This window comes from Rhinolophus sinicus, linkage group LG04 (assembly GCF_036562045.2).
Source record: "Rhinolophus sinicus isolate RSC01 linkage group LG04, ASM3656204v1, whole genome shotgun sequence".
NCBI lineage: Eukaryota > Metazoa > Chordata > Mammalia > Chiroptera > Rhinolophidae > Rhinolophus > Rhinolophus sinicus.
This window is the reverse complement of record NC_133754.1, coordinates 109328741-109345784: the sequence shown is the minus strand read 5'-3', so window position 1 is coordinate 109345784 and position 17044 is coordinate 109328741. Positions and strand designations below refer to the sequence as shown.

At 43.3% G+C, this 17044-nt stretch overlaps 1 protein-coding gene across 6 annotated transcripts in view; it reads left to right on the top strand.

Annotated features, from left to right (window-relative positions):
- SYK (spleen associated tyrosine kinase) overlaps nt 1–17044 on the top strand; it is an 86661-nt gene that overhangs the window by 48922 nt on the left and 20695 nt on the right. For 4 of the 6 annotated variants that reach the window (XM_019713871.2, XM_019713873.2, XM_019713872.2 and 1 more), the window contains 5 exons: nt 2631–2769; nt 5899–5980; nt 6366–6415; nt 8074–8142; nt 15851–15938. In XM_019713871.2, the coding sequence (XP_019569430.1) occupies nt 2631–2769; nt 5899–5980; nt 6366–6415; nt 8074–8142; nt 15851–15938 (428 nt within the window). The remainder of the gene's footprint in view (nt 1–2630; nt 2770–5898; nt 5981–6365; nt 6416–8073; nt 8143–15850; nt 15939–17044) is intronic. The other 2 variants (XM_019713875.2, XM_074330198.1) reach the window with 1 other exon arrangement.

Here is a 17044-nt window from a genome sequence, read left to right as displayed (position 1 = left end):
AACAAGCAGACACCACCAGAGTCAAGAAGTTAAACACCAGCATTGCAGAAGTTCCCTTCCTCACACCCCGCCCTGCTAGAGGATACCACTTCCTGGACTCTTGTGTCCAGCATGCATGCCTTCAGTTTCTTCTTCTTCTAACTTTTTTTTTTATTATTAGTTTTACCACCTAAAACCTAGTGTATACTTCTGAACAAAACCTTTTGCCTCTGCCTATTTGGGAACTTTGTATGTAGGCTTTGTGCTTGTGAAAGTTCTCTGTGCTTTGTATTGGTGCTGCTTGTCCGTAGTTTGTGCTGTGAGAGTCCATTGTAGAGCACCCCACAGTTTATTTCCTCAGTCTTCAGTCAGTGAACAGGCAGGTCGTTTACAGTATTTGCTAATCACTGATAAAGTGGCTCTAAACACCCCAGCATACCTTCCAGGTGCAGAGTGCACAAATTTTGTACACCTAGAAGTGGATTGCTGACTCACAAAGGGTGAATACATTCGATCTCAGTAGAAAATTCCAAATTGGTTTCCAGAATGGTTAGAATCCCACTCCCATTGGCAGTATACCAGGGAGCCTATGGCCCCTTTCTCAGCAACACGTAGTAGTATGAGTCTTTTTGATGTTTGCCAGTTGGAGTGTGTCATGCTACTTCCATTGTGGTGTTAATTTGCATTTCCCAGATTCCTAAGGAGGTGATGGCACCATCCCCCTAGGCAATCTGTGATCTGTCTCAGTTGCAACAAGAAAAGGTGAAGCGGGGCATAAGGCCAGATGGAGTGGTAGAGATTGGACACACGCTGGAAAACCAGAGTTCAGATCCCATTTACTGTTTCTGGGACTCTGAGATCAAAGTTGTGAAGGACTCTGAATCAAGGAGAATGATATTTTGGAATGGCCTGTGGACATCGTGCTCCTGAGGTCACCTTTCATAGGACCCTGCATACATTCTTAATGCTTTTTATTAAGAATTTATACAGGTTTTGATACCTCCAAACTATCCTATTTGTTTGCCACTAATGCTTATATAATAAACAATATAATCAGCCCCCCGTCTCACATTATAAAATACATTCAGTTCTTCCACCTATAAAAATATTTTACCTTTTCTGTGTGGTTGGTTCGTAGTTTGGCAGCAACCAACTGGCCTTAATGGGCTGGGGACCGAGAAGTGGAGCTTATGCCTCAGGGTGCTGGCCACCTGCGTGGGTTGGGACAGAGGAGCTGTTATCACGGTACAGAGCTTTCAGAATCGGCCCCAGCGAGGCCAAGGAGGGCCCGCATGTGTCCCTCCACCTGCACCTGCCGCTCTGGTCAGTGGGGCGTGGAGGGAGCCCATCCATCATGCACAGCTTAGCATGACTTGAAAAGAAATTTATTTTTAAAACAAAGTTCCCACCTCACACAACACAGCTCAGCTCTCAAGTGTCGGGTTAGCTTTTTGAGATGGATCTACAAGACCGAGGACAGGAAAGTAAGACCACATCTGTTTCCAAACCCATCTCGTGTGAGAGACCTCTTGCAACTGGGAGGTGGCATCAGAAATGTCCCCAAAACCCAGAAGCCCCTGGCATCTTGGCACTTTTGAACTCTTCCCCGAACATAGTGCATTGAGGCACATTCTTACCATTTGGGGCTTAAGTTCCCTCATTTTAGAAAATGTCAGGTCTGGACCATTTTCTAGGACCACTGGGTCTCAGCCTCTCTCAGACCTCATGATCTGAAAGGCTCAAGCTGCTGGAAGGAGACAGTGGGCTGAGGGTGGGGATGACTAAGCAGCTGGTTGGGGCAGGGGTTGGACCCCCTCGCTGCCTTTGCAGCCCCCAGCTGCCCCAGGAGGCCTCCTCCTCCCCGTAGGCAGAAGGCCCCCTCTGGTGCATTGTAGTGGCACGTTCTCTGCTTGTTTTGGGGCTCACAGGTCTCATTCCCCTGGATAAGGGGAGGGGCGGTGCCCCCTGACCCGCCAGGATGTGGAAGCAGCACTGGGTGGTCAGCTCAGCCCAGCACCACGCTCATTTCCCCTGCCCCTCCCGCCCCACAGTGGATGACATTTTCTTCTCCTGGTGACTTCTAACTGTATCCTGTGGACCAACATTTTAAATCGCAGCCCTGCCTTCCTCTCCCTGCAGAAGGGAGAGTGTGAGGGAGTGAAGAGGGCCCTGGGTGTCGGGGCCCTTCCACCCCTCCATCTGTGGGCCAGAGGCTCCTTGTTAGAAAGCCCATCAACACCCCCACCCCTCGCCCCTGGGCTGGGTGGGGGTGAAGCCCCCTCTGGTCTCTGACCTCAGTGAAGAGAGGAGGTGAGTCAGGCGGCTCCGCAGACCCCCTGCCCAGCTCTGGGGTCCTGTGGGTCTCACCTGCTGGTGCCCTGAGCAGCGCTGCTGATCCAAGTGAACCTCGGCCTCTCCTGATGCCCACCTGGGGCACGACCCTCTAGGTTTTGGCTGCAGCCCAGCCCCGGGCCACAGAATCTCCTTGTCACGAGCCCTTGGCATCACTGAGCTATGAGTGGGGCCTCCCTGGGCATGGTGGGCAAAGCTCTTGATGCTGAGGTGGGGATGCTGCTGCCGGCTGCCCTGTCAGGGCACTGCTTCCTGCAAGAGGGTAGCAGTGGGGGTGACAGGACCTTCCTGTCTTCCAGGATCAGGGCCAGGGACAACAACGGGTCCTACGCCCTGTGCCTGCTGCACGAGGGCAAGGTCCTCCACTACCGCATCGACAAGGACAAGACGGGCAAGCTCTCCATCCCCGACGGCAAGAAGTTCGACACGCTCTGGCAGGTACACAGTGCCCTGGGAAATGAGGGGGACAGGACCCCTGGGACCCATTAGAGTCACCGCCTGGGACTCTGCCCGAGACCTTCCTAGCCAGAGCCTACCCTTCAACCTCCAGGTGCCACTGCGTACCAGTGGCCAAGTTTGCAAAGTGCTTACCTAGAGTCATCAGGTTAATGAGGCTCCAGAAGTTTCTGTAGTTTCTCCAGAGCCAGTCAGTACTTGGCACCTTAGGGCAGTGTCTGCTCAGGGCTGTGTTCAGAGTTCAACAGGGACTCTGCATTGAGGACTAGAAAACATTTCTCTCTAAAGCATTCTAACTGGAACCAGAGCAACCTTTCTGACAAATATACACAAAGTAAAGATGTGGATGGCTGGGAAGGAGGCATGGATGTGGCCGACCCGACTGTTCTTTCTACTGTGAGAGACCTCGTTGAATATAAAATGCCAGGTGCCATTCTTGCTGCAAAATGCGTCTCCATTGAAATTAAGGCAACTTAGAAAGTAAGGCAGCACTTCCCATGCTTCCGGCCACCACCTGAACAGGATTGTTCCACCCTTATCTGAAAAGTGTTTATTCTTGACCCAACTGTTAGTGAACCCGAAACAGCTCACAATTTGGGTGTTACTTAGGCACAAGGAGCACTAAACCAGTTCTCACTGCTGTTTTCCATGTGGCTGTTGTGGGCATAACTAGCTTGTCTTCATTTTAAAGCACAGCTACCTGAAGAAATGACATCATTTTAGTGAAGGATGCTATTCACTGTAGTGGGGCAGAGATGGAGAAAACAAAGGGACTCTGCTACTCCAAGAGCAACAGCTATGTTTTTCTTTTGTGGGTGAGGGCCTGGCCAGGAACCTTACGTGTGGTAACACCAAGGAAAGGTCCCAACTTAAAATCTCATCTTTTAAAAAACTGAGGTCAGGGATCCTCGTTACCTTTAATGCACTTAGAGTAATCTCCACCTAATGTATTTTGGTTTCTAATGCTGTAGTTGGAACAAGAAATGCTTCTTTTCTGACCGCCAGGTATTGTCATATTATTCATATCAATTATAACACTGACCTTGTTGTTTGATTCATAGATCATTAGCATATGGCTCATTATCAACCAGAGGCTTTGCTTTATTTTAATAGTATCGATTTGAAAGAGCAGTTAGCCTATCAGGTAGCCCACTGCAAATCAGAGAGATGAGTAGAGAATGCTTCCATCTGGAATTAATTTCCCATCTAACTCTCTCAACTTGTACATGACACATTGATGGTGCATTGAAAGGCTTGAAGGCCCTGGGCTCCCTCACCAGTGCACAGCCATCCGGCTTCTCCCAAGTGACCATTTTCTTCCTGAGTCCACTCACAGTCAGAGTCTGTGTGCTCACTGTAGTGCTAACCATCTCTAATCGCTGGGAAGTTCTTTTCCAGGACTCTGTCTTAGATTTATTGATTTCTCCAGGATATCATAGTATTCAGCCCTAATTAAATCCTTCCCATTGTATATTTTCTAGCAACAGCATTTAAGAAGGAGCACCAAAATTGCCAGCAGTATCTTCCATTTTTACCAGCATGATTTCATGGATTTTTCTGACAGCAATGTAGCAGCATAGGGTACCTCTGTGCCCTACCCTCACCCAGGAGTCTAGTACTATGTTTCTGAGGGTTGTTAATTGCTATACTACTCTTGTATTCCTTACTTTGGTGCAGGAGTTAGCAAACCCATAGATCAAATCTGGCCCCATTATGTTTTTGTATAGTCCTTGAAGAAGTTTTGACACTTTAAAAGGTTGTTTGAAATAAATAAAGGACCATACAACAGAAATGGTATGTGGCCTGAAATAGCCTAAAATATCACTATCTGTCCCTTTACAGAAAAAAGCTTGCAGACCCCTGCCCAAGAGGGAAATCCCTACAAGTACGCCCACCCTTATGGAGTAGATTGTCTGAAAAGACAAGCATCAAAGGAGATATTAGAATGACACTGGAAAGATGGATGGGATGTCTCATCTCATGTTTTAGGAACCTCAATACTATTAGCCTGAGAATATACTATTATTTCATTTAACAGAACAGGGAGAGCTTCGGTGCCCATTTCAATAGCATGTTAGGACTGGTCAGACTGAAACATTTGTTAAGAGGGTAGATCTCATGTTGTGTTGTTGTGTTGTTATCACAATAACTAATTTTTTTTTAAGTTTGTTATCTGAAGGGTAAAATATATTCATTCAACAAACATTCCCCCAAGTAGGTAAGTTTTGGTACTGGAAATGTTACCGATAAACCGACGAGATATCACATAGGAAGATTTTAGGTTGTCTCAAGAGGAAATATCTGTGTGACAAAAGAAAATGTGGCATACTAAGACTGTCTTCTTATATAATTTTGATATAAATAAATCTACTTGTCATTGATTTGTTTTAAATGTAGAAATAAGACATCATGATTCACAGTTTTCTGGGAGCGATTAGCCAAGGATGTCCATGTCCTGTCAACATAAGGCCATTTTCCAAAAGGTCGCCTTTCCCCATGTTCCGACTCCTATATCACCTTCTCTCTGAAGCTTTTGGGCTGAATGGCTTGGCCCCTCCAAAATCTTTGCCCACAGGACTGTTAACAGCATTACTCACTATTTATCTGTCTTTCCACCAAGACAGTAAGCACTTCGAGGGCAGGAAGTATGTGTTATTCACCTTAGTTTACCTTTGTTGTCTTTTAGGGCCTAGTGAAGCAAAATGTTTGTTGAATGCCTGACTGAATGACTGAATGAATATTAGCATGCTGAGTTCATTTTCATAATATAACACAGATGTAGGAAAATATAAACAAATGCTGTAAGTGCAATTTACTATCAAAAAAGAAAGAGAACAACAGAGAGATAGAGATAGAGATCGAGGAGAGAGAGATGAGTAAAGTAGGGTCCCAAAGGGAAGGCCGCATGTACTGTCCTGTGTCTGAAGACGGGAGGAGAGAAGCATGAGGATGGAGCAGGCAGGTGACCCAAGGAAGTTAAGGGTTGTCCTTGTGGTTCAGGATTGTCCTTGAACCACTTTAAAGTTTGAAGTGGGAGTCCACTGCTCCAAGTAGGATTCTATTTCCTGCCTCCGTTATTTATTGCAACTTGTTTCCTTTCTTCTCTTTCAGCTAGTTGAGCATTATTCTTATAAACCAGATGGTTTGTTAAGAGTTCTTACAGTTCCATGTCAAAAAATTGGCGGACAAACTGGTGAGTCACTAAGATGTTGGAGTCTCAGTCTTTTAGATGATAATAATCTGGTAACAGTCAGTCTCGTTTTAGGTTTGGCCTGTTGCAAATTCAGGTGGGATGATGCTTTATTTTTACTGATTGATTAAAAATGTCAGATTGCTCCAGTTTGCACATATCATTAATCAAAATATAGCCAGTAACTTTAACTTTAAAAAACTAATTAGCTCTAATTGCATGAATGAGAAAGTTGAGTGAAAGAGAATAAAAAGAAATGTATGCAGAACATGTTTCTACTTTTCAAGCAGCAGTATTTTACAGTCACGTTGATTGATCTGCAGAGGGGAGAGGGTAAATGGGTGGTTTTCAGTGCTGTGGCATAATCGTCCATGTTGTTTCTCACCAGGAAGTATTAATTTTGGAGCTCGTCCACAACTTCCAAGTGCCAATCATCCGGTAAGTGTTACTAGAAATACCAGTGAAGGTGACGCAGTGTGTATTAACATAATGAAAGCATGTTTTGGCTAACAGGAGTAGTGGTAATTGTTGTTTAGGCTGGTGTCAGCTAGAATCAGCCTGTTTTCAGTTCTAAGCTAGCCAAGTTAATTTCTTTGGTAAATTAAATTCCCTCCATTTGCTAACAGTAAGCACAATGATCACGAAACCCAACGTTAATCAGAAATGTGCCTCCTGGCAGATTTGGGAAATGGTAGCATATTGTTCAGGCTCAGTCTTGAACCATCTATGCGGACATGTGGGCACGGTTGATGTGACCACACACAGTCGGTATAACCAGTCTGGTATGTAAGGTGTCTCAGTGACATTGTCTGCCCAATCCTTTGGGTTAAATCAACCAGGACATTGTTATTAGAAGATTTGCCCTTTCCAGAAGAGTTGGTTTGACAATAGCTTAGCAGGGAAAGGCTTGGGAAGTGCTTGATGGCATCAGAGAGAAGCCCTAGAGAAGGACAGAGTTGGGTACTTGGCCAGAACCCACACTCACACACACCCCGCCCCCCAACATCAGTAGGAGGTGAGAATGTGGCCTATCCAGACTTCTCCACGTGAGTTTGCCTGAAACATACCTGATGTACCTAAAGAGAGAGATTTCTGCCTCTTTTCTCCCTCCAGACTTATGAGCTGACACATAAATTCATACTCAAAGCACGAACTGGTTTCCTATTCCTTTTTGGAGACCTCATTGTGGACCTTTGATTCCCTTTAATGCCATCTGTGAAGTGTAAAAATTCCCCCATCGTGAGCAGTCTGCTGTACACCTCACTTTTTGCCTATTAGCCCTTAAAAAAAAACATCCAGCATGGACTTTCTGCACCCAGTGGGAACTAGTAACTGCTTGGAATCTGTGCTGTGACGAAACTGGGAGGCTCTCTGGGGGCAGCACTCGTCTCCAGATTGGGAGACCTGGAATTTGCTAAAATACTAGTGAATTTTAGGATCAACATCTAAAGTAGAGCACCTTTAAGGAGTCATTTTATTTCACTCTTTACATGGCTCATAGGCCTGGTGACTCTCCTTTCACATGTATATTCCGTAAGACATCCATTTTCCTCTAAGACAGATGAGCATGGAGAACTCCTAAAAGAATATCAAGCCCTATATTTAGCCATATATCACGCAATGGCTTCAAGAAGTTAGATATTTGGGAAAACTTTTTATTGACTGATGAGATACATACATGAAAAAATGCACACGCCCTAAGTGTCCAACTCTATGGATTTCCACAAATGCTGTGGAACCAGCACCCCAAAGGAGTAACAAAATTGGGCAGTCAGATTTACTTTTAGTTTCTTTAGGATGATTTTCCTTGAGTTTGAAATTTAATAATGATCTGTGAAACATAGGCTATATAATGTAACAACTCTAATTCTATAGCCTTTCGTGGAAAATAATTTTCCAGATCCTCCTGCTCAGGTACTTGGCTTTTCTTGAGGCCTTCCTCACGGTCAGGTGTTGCCCATTGGGAGTCACATCGGCAGGAACTGGAGGGGCTGGCAGTGTAATTATAAAGCAAGTTAAAATAGCATGTCATGTACTGTAGCCTGTATTTGCTTTCTGAAACATTTACTGTTCCTCTTTGCCGTTATGGTTTCTAGAGTTGGTCAGCGGGTGGAATAATCTCCAGAATCAAATCATACTCCTTCCCAAGGCCTGGCCCCAGAAAGGTGCTAAAGCGTCCCCTACTTGCTGTCCTTGACTAAGTGGTAGGACTGACCCGCACTCAGCGCCCACGCCGCCACCCCCTCTGGCTGCCCTCGTGTGCGCTGCCCTGACCCGCCCGCCTACTGCTATGGCCTCACATCTCTGTGCCGTGTGTAGCCTCATGGGCAGCCCACCCGGGTACACACTGTGCTTTCCATGTGGGTCCTTGTCACTTTGCTGCAAAGTGTATCACTGTGCGTGTGTTTTCTCTGCTCACGTGTGTGCCTGAAATTCATTTGGGTCAGTATGATAGGTGGGAGCTAATTCTCATATTGGAAAATCTTTTCGAAGTGAGCCAAGTTACTTTTGAGTTACCATACTCATAGGTTGCAGTATTATGGTAATTGATGATATAAATCACATGGTGATGGAAGAAACACCAAAGTGTTGTGGGTACTGCACAGTGAGGGCTTAAGGTTGTTTATTTCATAGGTATCAAGTGCCTCAACAACTTCATGATGGCTATAGGTTCCCAAACAGAACTTTAAATATAATATTTATAGAGACAGGAATTTGAGGATTAGAAACACCATTTATGTTTATGAGGCAGGAAGGTTGACACAGGAAGCATTTTTATATTTTGCTGTATTACTGAATTAGGAGGGAAATATAAAGCTCTTTTTTAATGACTTATTTATAATGAATCACCTCCCTTAAAAAATACATACATCTGTATAATGTATACATCTATGTAATTGCTTTTGTCCCTTTTCTACCTTTATCGTTGGTGGTATAAAATTGATTTTTTTATTAATAATTCTTTCCATTTTCATATCAGTTGGTATTTTTCCAAACATGTCAGCATATCATTGGGCATCAGCTCATGAAGCAGATTGCCTAAAGTACTTATGAGAAACAGAAATTACAAAGCATGAAAGCCATGAGATTTTATTGAGTATAAATTTTCCTAGTGGGCAGTCATACTGAAGACATTCTCAGTCTTGTTGCCCACAGAATATATACCATAGAGAAGCGAGTTTAAATACTGTGTGAGGGGAAAGTTACGTGATAAACCTGAATGGAATAACTATTTGATGTCATATTCCCAGTCAGTGTGCATCAGCCCATGGAAATGACAGCTAGGATGGAGCGTTGTTTTTGGGGGCGACAGTGAGGACTGCGCATGCCAGGGGTGGCATCTTAGGCGTTGAGGACCAGGTTGTCAAGGTGCTACATTCTCTAAGTCAGTGTCCCTTTTGCCCTACAACCTGGTGTTTGTTTCCAGGCCAGGGCCAGCAGGTGATTGAGGCTTTGACCTGAACACATCAACGTTCTCCATGATCCAACACAAAATTCTCCACGGCTGCCACCTTCTGGCCCACCTGGCCTGCGATCCCTATTGGCATTCACCCTTTATCTCCCAGGATAGGGTTCCGCTGGGTTGCCAGGGTGGCACCTCACAGGACCATAGTCCAGTGGTAAATAGGCCAGATGGTGTCCCATCAACTGAGGTGACTCAAAAATGTATTCAGAGTCAGGGTGCTTTTCAGCCATGAATCGTGTTTGCAAGGTTATGATTACAAATTCAGTTCCAATTAGTGACTTCACCACCTTGGTGTGGCAGTGAAACCCAAGGTGCTAGGTCCTCAAGCAGAGGCTGCATTGACGAAGCTTCCTAGAATGACTCAGGACAGGACACGCCACATGCCTGGCGCCCCCTCAGCAGCCCCAGGACCCCTCACTCACAGGCTTTCTTGGCCGCTCCACTCACAGGGTCTGCCTGGAGCCACGGAGGAGGCCCTGTGGAAGTGGGCCACAACCCTGGTTCCCACCCGTGTGTATTCATCAGTCTCTTTATGAAGGCCAAAGTCCGTGTTCCGACACACCGCCCCCAGGCCAGGTGCAGTCCCAGCAACGAGCAGTTTCAGTGTGAACAGAGTAGACACGGGATTCCACATTTATCTCAATTCTGTGGTTTCCAAGTGTATCATTCAGGGTTCAACCAGGGGAGTGTGAGCAGTCAGAGATTTATGTATAAAACAGACACACCCACACACACACGTAGGTACATATATAACATACATATGCACTACATATTTATACCTACACACATCTATGTACAGGTACCCGCTACACACGCACATGTAGATTTAACACAAGAACTTGGCCTACCCAGTTGTAGGGGCTGGCTAAGTAAGTCTGATGGCTGTAGGGCAGACCGGCAGGAAGGGACGACCAGGATGGAACTTCTCAGGCACAATTGCAGCTGTCACCCACAGCCAGGGGTCAGTTGTGCCCCCACCCCCACACCTTTTGCTCTCTTGGGAAAGCCTCCACCCTCTTCTAAGGGCTCTTGACTGATTAAGCCAGGCCCACCCAGGATAATCTCGCCATTTTAAATGAACTACTTAGGGATTTTAACTGCAGCTGTAAAATTCCTCCCTAGCAGTACCAAGATCACGGTTTGATTCAATAACAGTATTGTAGTTCAGGCTAGCTAGGTGAGGTCAAAATGCCATCACCCCAGGAAACAGTCACCCAGCATTGTGAGGAGATAAGCTCTACCCCCCCTCCATCGTTGTCCCAAGCAGGCTAAAGCCAGGCCAGGTCACTCACATTGACTAAAGGAAAATCCAGAAAATAATTTTTAGTAGATTTTTAGACTAAGGGAGAACATGTCTATATAAAAATAAAGAAATATACACATGGATAAGAATCATCACATCATCCAAAGGGAAATAATAAACTGGGAATAAGTATTAGTCATGATGACAACTATATAAGGTTAATATCTTCAATATAGAAAGAGAGTCTATAAGTCAGTCAGAGAAGTTTTAGCTGTCTAATAAGCTATTGGGCAGAGAATGTCAGTAGGCAGTTTATATTAGGCTGCTGCAGAAGTAACTGTGGTTTTTGTCATTATTTTTAGCCTTTTAAACCGCAATTAGTTTTGCACCAGCCTAATAGTAAAGCAGCTATAAATGGCTCTTACACATAGGGAAAGCTGTCCCATTTTCTAGTAAGAGAAATGCGAGTGAAAACTACAGTGCTATGCTATGTCCACCTGTGAAACGGACCCAAGTAAAAAAGCCTAGTGACACAACGTGCAGCAAGGGTGTGGTACACAAGCACTTTCACACTTCGTTGGAGAGTGTGAAATGAGACAATCTCTGAAAAAGGCAACTTCACAGCATCCATCAAAATTAAAAGCACATATAACTTCTTAACCACAATTTTATTTTTAGGTATGTATCGTACAGATACTGTTGCATTTATGTGTAATCATGTATATATGAAGGTGTTTATTTCAACATTGTATAATTGACGAAGTCTGGAAATTAAAAGTCTACCAATGGGAAATAAATGCAGTCGTTTACAATGAAGTTCATACTATGGGAGGGGTCTGATATCTAAAATTGTTTCAAAAATACAATATTAATTGCAAACAACAAAGTCATGCACATATATATGTGCTGATACAGTGTAGGATATTCTGGAAGAATATAGAAAATACTGGTAATACTAGTTGCACCAAGAGAAGAAAACGGGAGGGTGTCAAGGAAACCCACTTTTCATTTTAAACTCTGTTGTACTTTTTAAAATTTCCACCTATTAAAATTATTTAATCAGCTTTTAAAAAGAGAATTTAATAGCAGAAGTAATCTGATCAACTAATCAATTAATCTAATTAATTCTATGAAAACACTTTTCTGGCCAAAAAAAAGGTTGTTTATTTAAATTTATAACCACTTTGAAGTATTTATTGAATTTTACATAGATTTCAAAAATATCAGTAGTTAATTGATAAAAGAAAAGGATTGTATAATTTAAGCTATGTATTAAAAATATTTTAATTGCTCATCAGAAATAATTCAGGAGAACTAATATTTATGTTTTCACAAAAAGAAGGGGAATTTTCCATTATCTAACCAGTTTTGAGAAAAGACTAGTGGGAATTATGTCGAATATTTGATCTGTTTAGCTAAGGTGTAAATAACTTTCCTGAATTTGATCAATTTGATCTAATAATTTGATTAATTTGATCAATATAGTTTTTAATAATTCAGGCATAAAAAGTACATGCTAGAACTTGAATTAAATTAGCATATAGGTATATAATGAGAAGTATGGTTTAATTTGAAGATTATTAATCAAATAATTTAAAATTTCATGACAAAACTTAAGGGTAGGTGTCTTAAACTTTTCTTTAGAGATTAGTAACAACATGTCAGTACTTAAAAATACAACTGGATTTGACTGAGGAATACGAGTGTGATTCACCCTCTCCCCACCTCCCACCGTCCACTTACTTTAAGGACTGGGAGTCCTTAAGTGAATAAAATCCATCCTGTTATTGGTACTGGAACATTTTTCTTTGCTACTTTAAGTACATAACTAACTTGTCCTTCTATTAAGGAAAATTGTCAATTTGACCGGCATCCTTAAAGACTTAAAGACAGCATTTCAGGTCCACAATTCAAAGGCACGTTCACTGAGACACGGCATTCACATTTATCTAAGTTGTGGAAAATCCAGAATTTCAAATGAAAACCCATTTTTCATGTTTTATTCTAGCACATGCATTGATGATTAGAATATTTTATGACATATGTAAATACAGACTTCACTAGGGTTCAGCTGGCAGAGAGAAAAAGAAAAAGAAGTTCTCAAGTCATACTCGTTTGGTAATTTATAAAACTTAAAAGAAAAATCACAAATTGCTTTTTGGAAGGTAGAACATTAAGGTGGCTAGTGCCATCTAGTGGTACGCTACAGGTTTGACTTCTGTTTTGAATACCAGCAAAAATGGGGAAAAAGTTATTGTCAACATTCATCTACACCTTGTTCTCTAAGCAGAAAAGGTGATACTGTTGATTAGGGCAGAATAAATCATGAAATACAAAGCAAAAAGAATATGATGAATGATGTAATGAACCAACAGTGTGCTTTTCATTAAATTAAAATTTCATTAAATTTTAAATACTAATCAATATTTTTAAATACAAATATTGAATACTAATCAGTATCTAAGGCATAATTTACTATTATGCCTTAGAGCTCATTCTTTACAAAGTCCTTAAATTCTTCTTTTCCATTGAGCATTCAATTCCAGAAGGGTTTTGTTGTTGCTGTTCTACTAAATGACATATTCATCAAGTATTTTGGGAAAGATTAAACTTGCTTTTTGTATCTTCATCCTCCTCATAAAGTCATGACTGCCCTTTTAACTGACACAACAGAAAACCTCCCATTCCTTCCAAAGACTGTTCTCCTGAGCATAGTGCCGTCTTCTGTCCCGCTGTGGGTTTCGGATGGGGAGCTGATATGGTTATTTAGGGAAATGTGGCTCTGGGCTGAGCTCCGAAGGCTATAATTGTGTGGTAGTCGTGCAGGCAGCATTGAAAAGAAGCCTTGATACGCCTCCTCTGAAAACATGGAGCCTCACCTTTCAGAGGGGACCCTCAACCCGTTTCCTTCTCTAAACAGACTGGGGTGAACACCACGCCACCCCTCAGAGTAAGCTATGTCCTTGGCTTTACGTTCACTGTGTCCATCACTACCCATCCTGACTGACTCCTGATGCCCTGGCATCCCTGTCACTATTTTTTTACACCCCCACCTCTGTTTTAAAATTCTTCCTCACAGGATTTGTATGTCAGGTAATTGCATTCTGGCTTAAATATAACAGCTTTTATGAAGTCCTCCTGCTCTGGAAAACATTCGATCAGGGTGGAGAGACTGCAGCCCCATGATATGGTCTTAAGTGGGTAAAGGGCAGGAGGGCGTAAGGTCACGAGAAGGGGTTCCAGTGCCCCCGCTGTCCATGAGGGATGACCCTGATACCTTGAAGTTTTGTCTTTGGATCTCAGAACTTTCCTACACACAGGGAAAATCGGAGAGGTTGAAATGATAGAAATGTAAACCTAAAAGAGACTTCTTTTTTAATTCGAAAACTATTTCCATCATGGAGTTTTATTTCAGGAGGGAACTGAGCAGAGGGGGAGGATGGAAAGCCTTGGGAATTTCCTAGTTTCTCCTATGACAGTTCTGCCATGACAGGGTAATTATATTATAAATGAGACATGAATTCACAGCATATCCAATAGTGCTGTAATCATGAAAATTTCTAAAAGAGGTAGATTGTAATTTGGAATTATCCACACCTATTTCCCTCCATTAATATAAAGACTTGAGAGAGAACTTCGTTTTATATCACATTAGTTTACAGTTCATTTTACAGTTCATATCTCCCAGCTTTAAGAAGTTTCTTCATTCATACATTCATCATGTGTATGTTTGACACATTTTTATTGAGCACCAACAGTGAGCGGGACAAAACTCTAATGCAGTGAATGAATTAGTATGCCCCCTGGAACTTAGATTTCATTTCCATCTTGACACATCCTAACTACTTCCATTAAACAATTCAGTAAGAATGCTGCTGATGTGGTACAGGGAAAATGGACCTGAGGACATCCCACTGACACACAAGAGTAGGTACCCTTTAGCCAAGTCACACAGGTCTTTGTCACTATAAGCAGTGGCTCTGTAGTGTTCAGTAGACAGCATGAAGAAGGAAGTCCAGGGTTGGAGACGAGTGGCAGCTGTGGCACCTTGTGACTTAATTATTGTACTTTTGGTTCCTGGGACTGTGAGATCAGGAAGGCAGATGAGGATAGTCAGTGTGTGCCAGAAGACAAGTGAATGTGTACCATTAAGCTTACTGTCTGTTTTTCAAATATCTCCAAAATCTGGCGGTGTCTCATTTCTTCGTGGCCAGTGCTTGGGCACTGATAAGGTAAATGGATATATAAATTTTCTACAAAACTCACGCCCCAAAAATGGATTGAATTGTGGCTTTCCCAATGAACCAGATTTAGTAGCAATACCCTTGTTTTACATGAGGGTGGGTCAGGAAGACAAGACAGAGACTTTCAAAGGAGAAATGTTATAGGAATATAAGGAATAGATTTTCTTCCCATTATTTCATGATGCAAATTGATATAAATCAAATAAATAATAGGGAAGGTCACCATTAATAATGGCCAGCAAACTTTGCTTTGATGAGCGTCAGTTACATGCTCTAGGTTCAGGGAAGAGTTACCTTCCATCCGGTTAGCATAAGAGGTTCCTTCCTCCCAGGATCGTGGTGGTGATGATGACGGTGGTGGTGGTGATCACTCACTGGCCAGTGCTACCGCCTGGCATCCACCCAAATGTTGCTAGATCTCCACAGCAGCTAAAGACAGAGGCAGAAACTAGGACTGCATAGACAATTTGGAGTTGGGCAGTGGGTGGAAGCAGATGGTGGATATTTAATGTTTGTTTTTAAATAACTTACGTATGATGTAAAATTGAAGAGAAAGAGTTAATGGATCCAAGGGAATAATGAAAATCTGCAGCATCTTTTGGGAGGTGCAAGTAGGATTTGAAAGGCTTCTAAGTAGGGCGGGAATTCCTGTGAATTCTCTCCCAACAGCCTGAGACCCTCACAGGCCCCTTGAATTGTGGGAGCATGAGCTGTATTTTGCCCTCACAGGATCCAAGCAGTTGCCCGAAGAATGAGATAAAAAGCCATGTTGCTTTTGTTTCCTGTCTCTCGTCCTTATTCTTCCCTTTGTCTTCTCTGCATAAGTTAAATTGTGATTATTTGAAAATAAAAATAATTACGCAAATCAACTTAGCAGTGTATCAATGAAGAAAAGTGACGTGTTTCTTTGTGTGCTTCAGCCTCCCTCATCTCAAGGGAACCGGCCAGAGAGTTCCACGACGTTCAATCCTTATGAGCCAGACCGAGGGCCCTGGGTCTCGGAAAGAGGTGAGAGACGTCCTTTTAGTCACCGGTCAGTCGCAGCTGGTTGGGATGGTCTGCACAGCCTCCCTCATGATGTGTTGGCCACATCGAAAATGTTTCTCAATGCTGCTCCTTTTGAACTTCTCATTTCTTGTAGTACTGATACTACTCAAAGTTCACGAGAAAGATGTTTGTGTCCAGTAATGTGTTTCAGTGGCAGGTGCAGCAATGTGGCTGGTAGAACCTGAAGGGATGTCTGAGCTATGGCGATTGCGAACATGTTTAGGGAACTGTGGTGATTGGTGAGCCCACGAAAGGATGACCTCAGTAGTCCTCTACTAGACATGTTACCAGAAATGGGGCCTCTGGATGACCTTCTTGGGTTCTGTAGGTGACCCCAGGTCATTTTTTATTGGTGAATATGGTCTGTCTATTGCTACAAAAAAAATCCCAGAATTTAGTAGCTTATAAGGACAATAGTCATTTAATTATCTCTCATTTAATTGTCCAGTGCAGGTCTGGAATTTGGGCGGGGCTCACCTCGGCGGTGGCTCCGGGCCTCTCTCAGTAAGAGGGGCTGGAGCTGGGCCAGCAGGGGAGGAGGCCATGGTGAGGCCGTGGCTCTGGGGGCTGGCCAGCGTCTCCCCATCTCCAGGTGGTCTCAGGGCCTCTCTGCCTGGGCTGTCTCACAGCATGGAAGGTGTCAGGGCAGTTGGACACCCTGCATGGCATCTGAAGCTTCAAGAGCCAAGTTTCCACCAGACGAGCTTTTAATAAACTCCCCTGAGTACATGACAAACATCACTTCTGATACCCTCTATTAGTTGACACAGTTACAAAAGCCACTGAGGGGAGATGACATAGACTGCATCTCTCACTGGAAAGAGGATCAGAATTTTCAGACATAGTTGAAGCTACCACGGCCCATGAGGAGGGCCCCATCTGTTTTTGCCTCTGGAGTCAAAGTCGTTTTCTTGATAAACATTAATGCAAGAATGACAGTCAAGTACAATGGGGATGAGGGGCTTTTTGCTGCCCCCCATGAGCTGGGTGAGACCGTGCCTTGGGTACTCACTGGCACCATAACTACCCAAAGTGACCAAGGTCTTGAAAGGCAGGCTGTGACCACA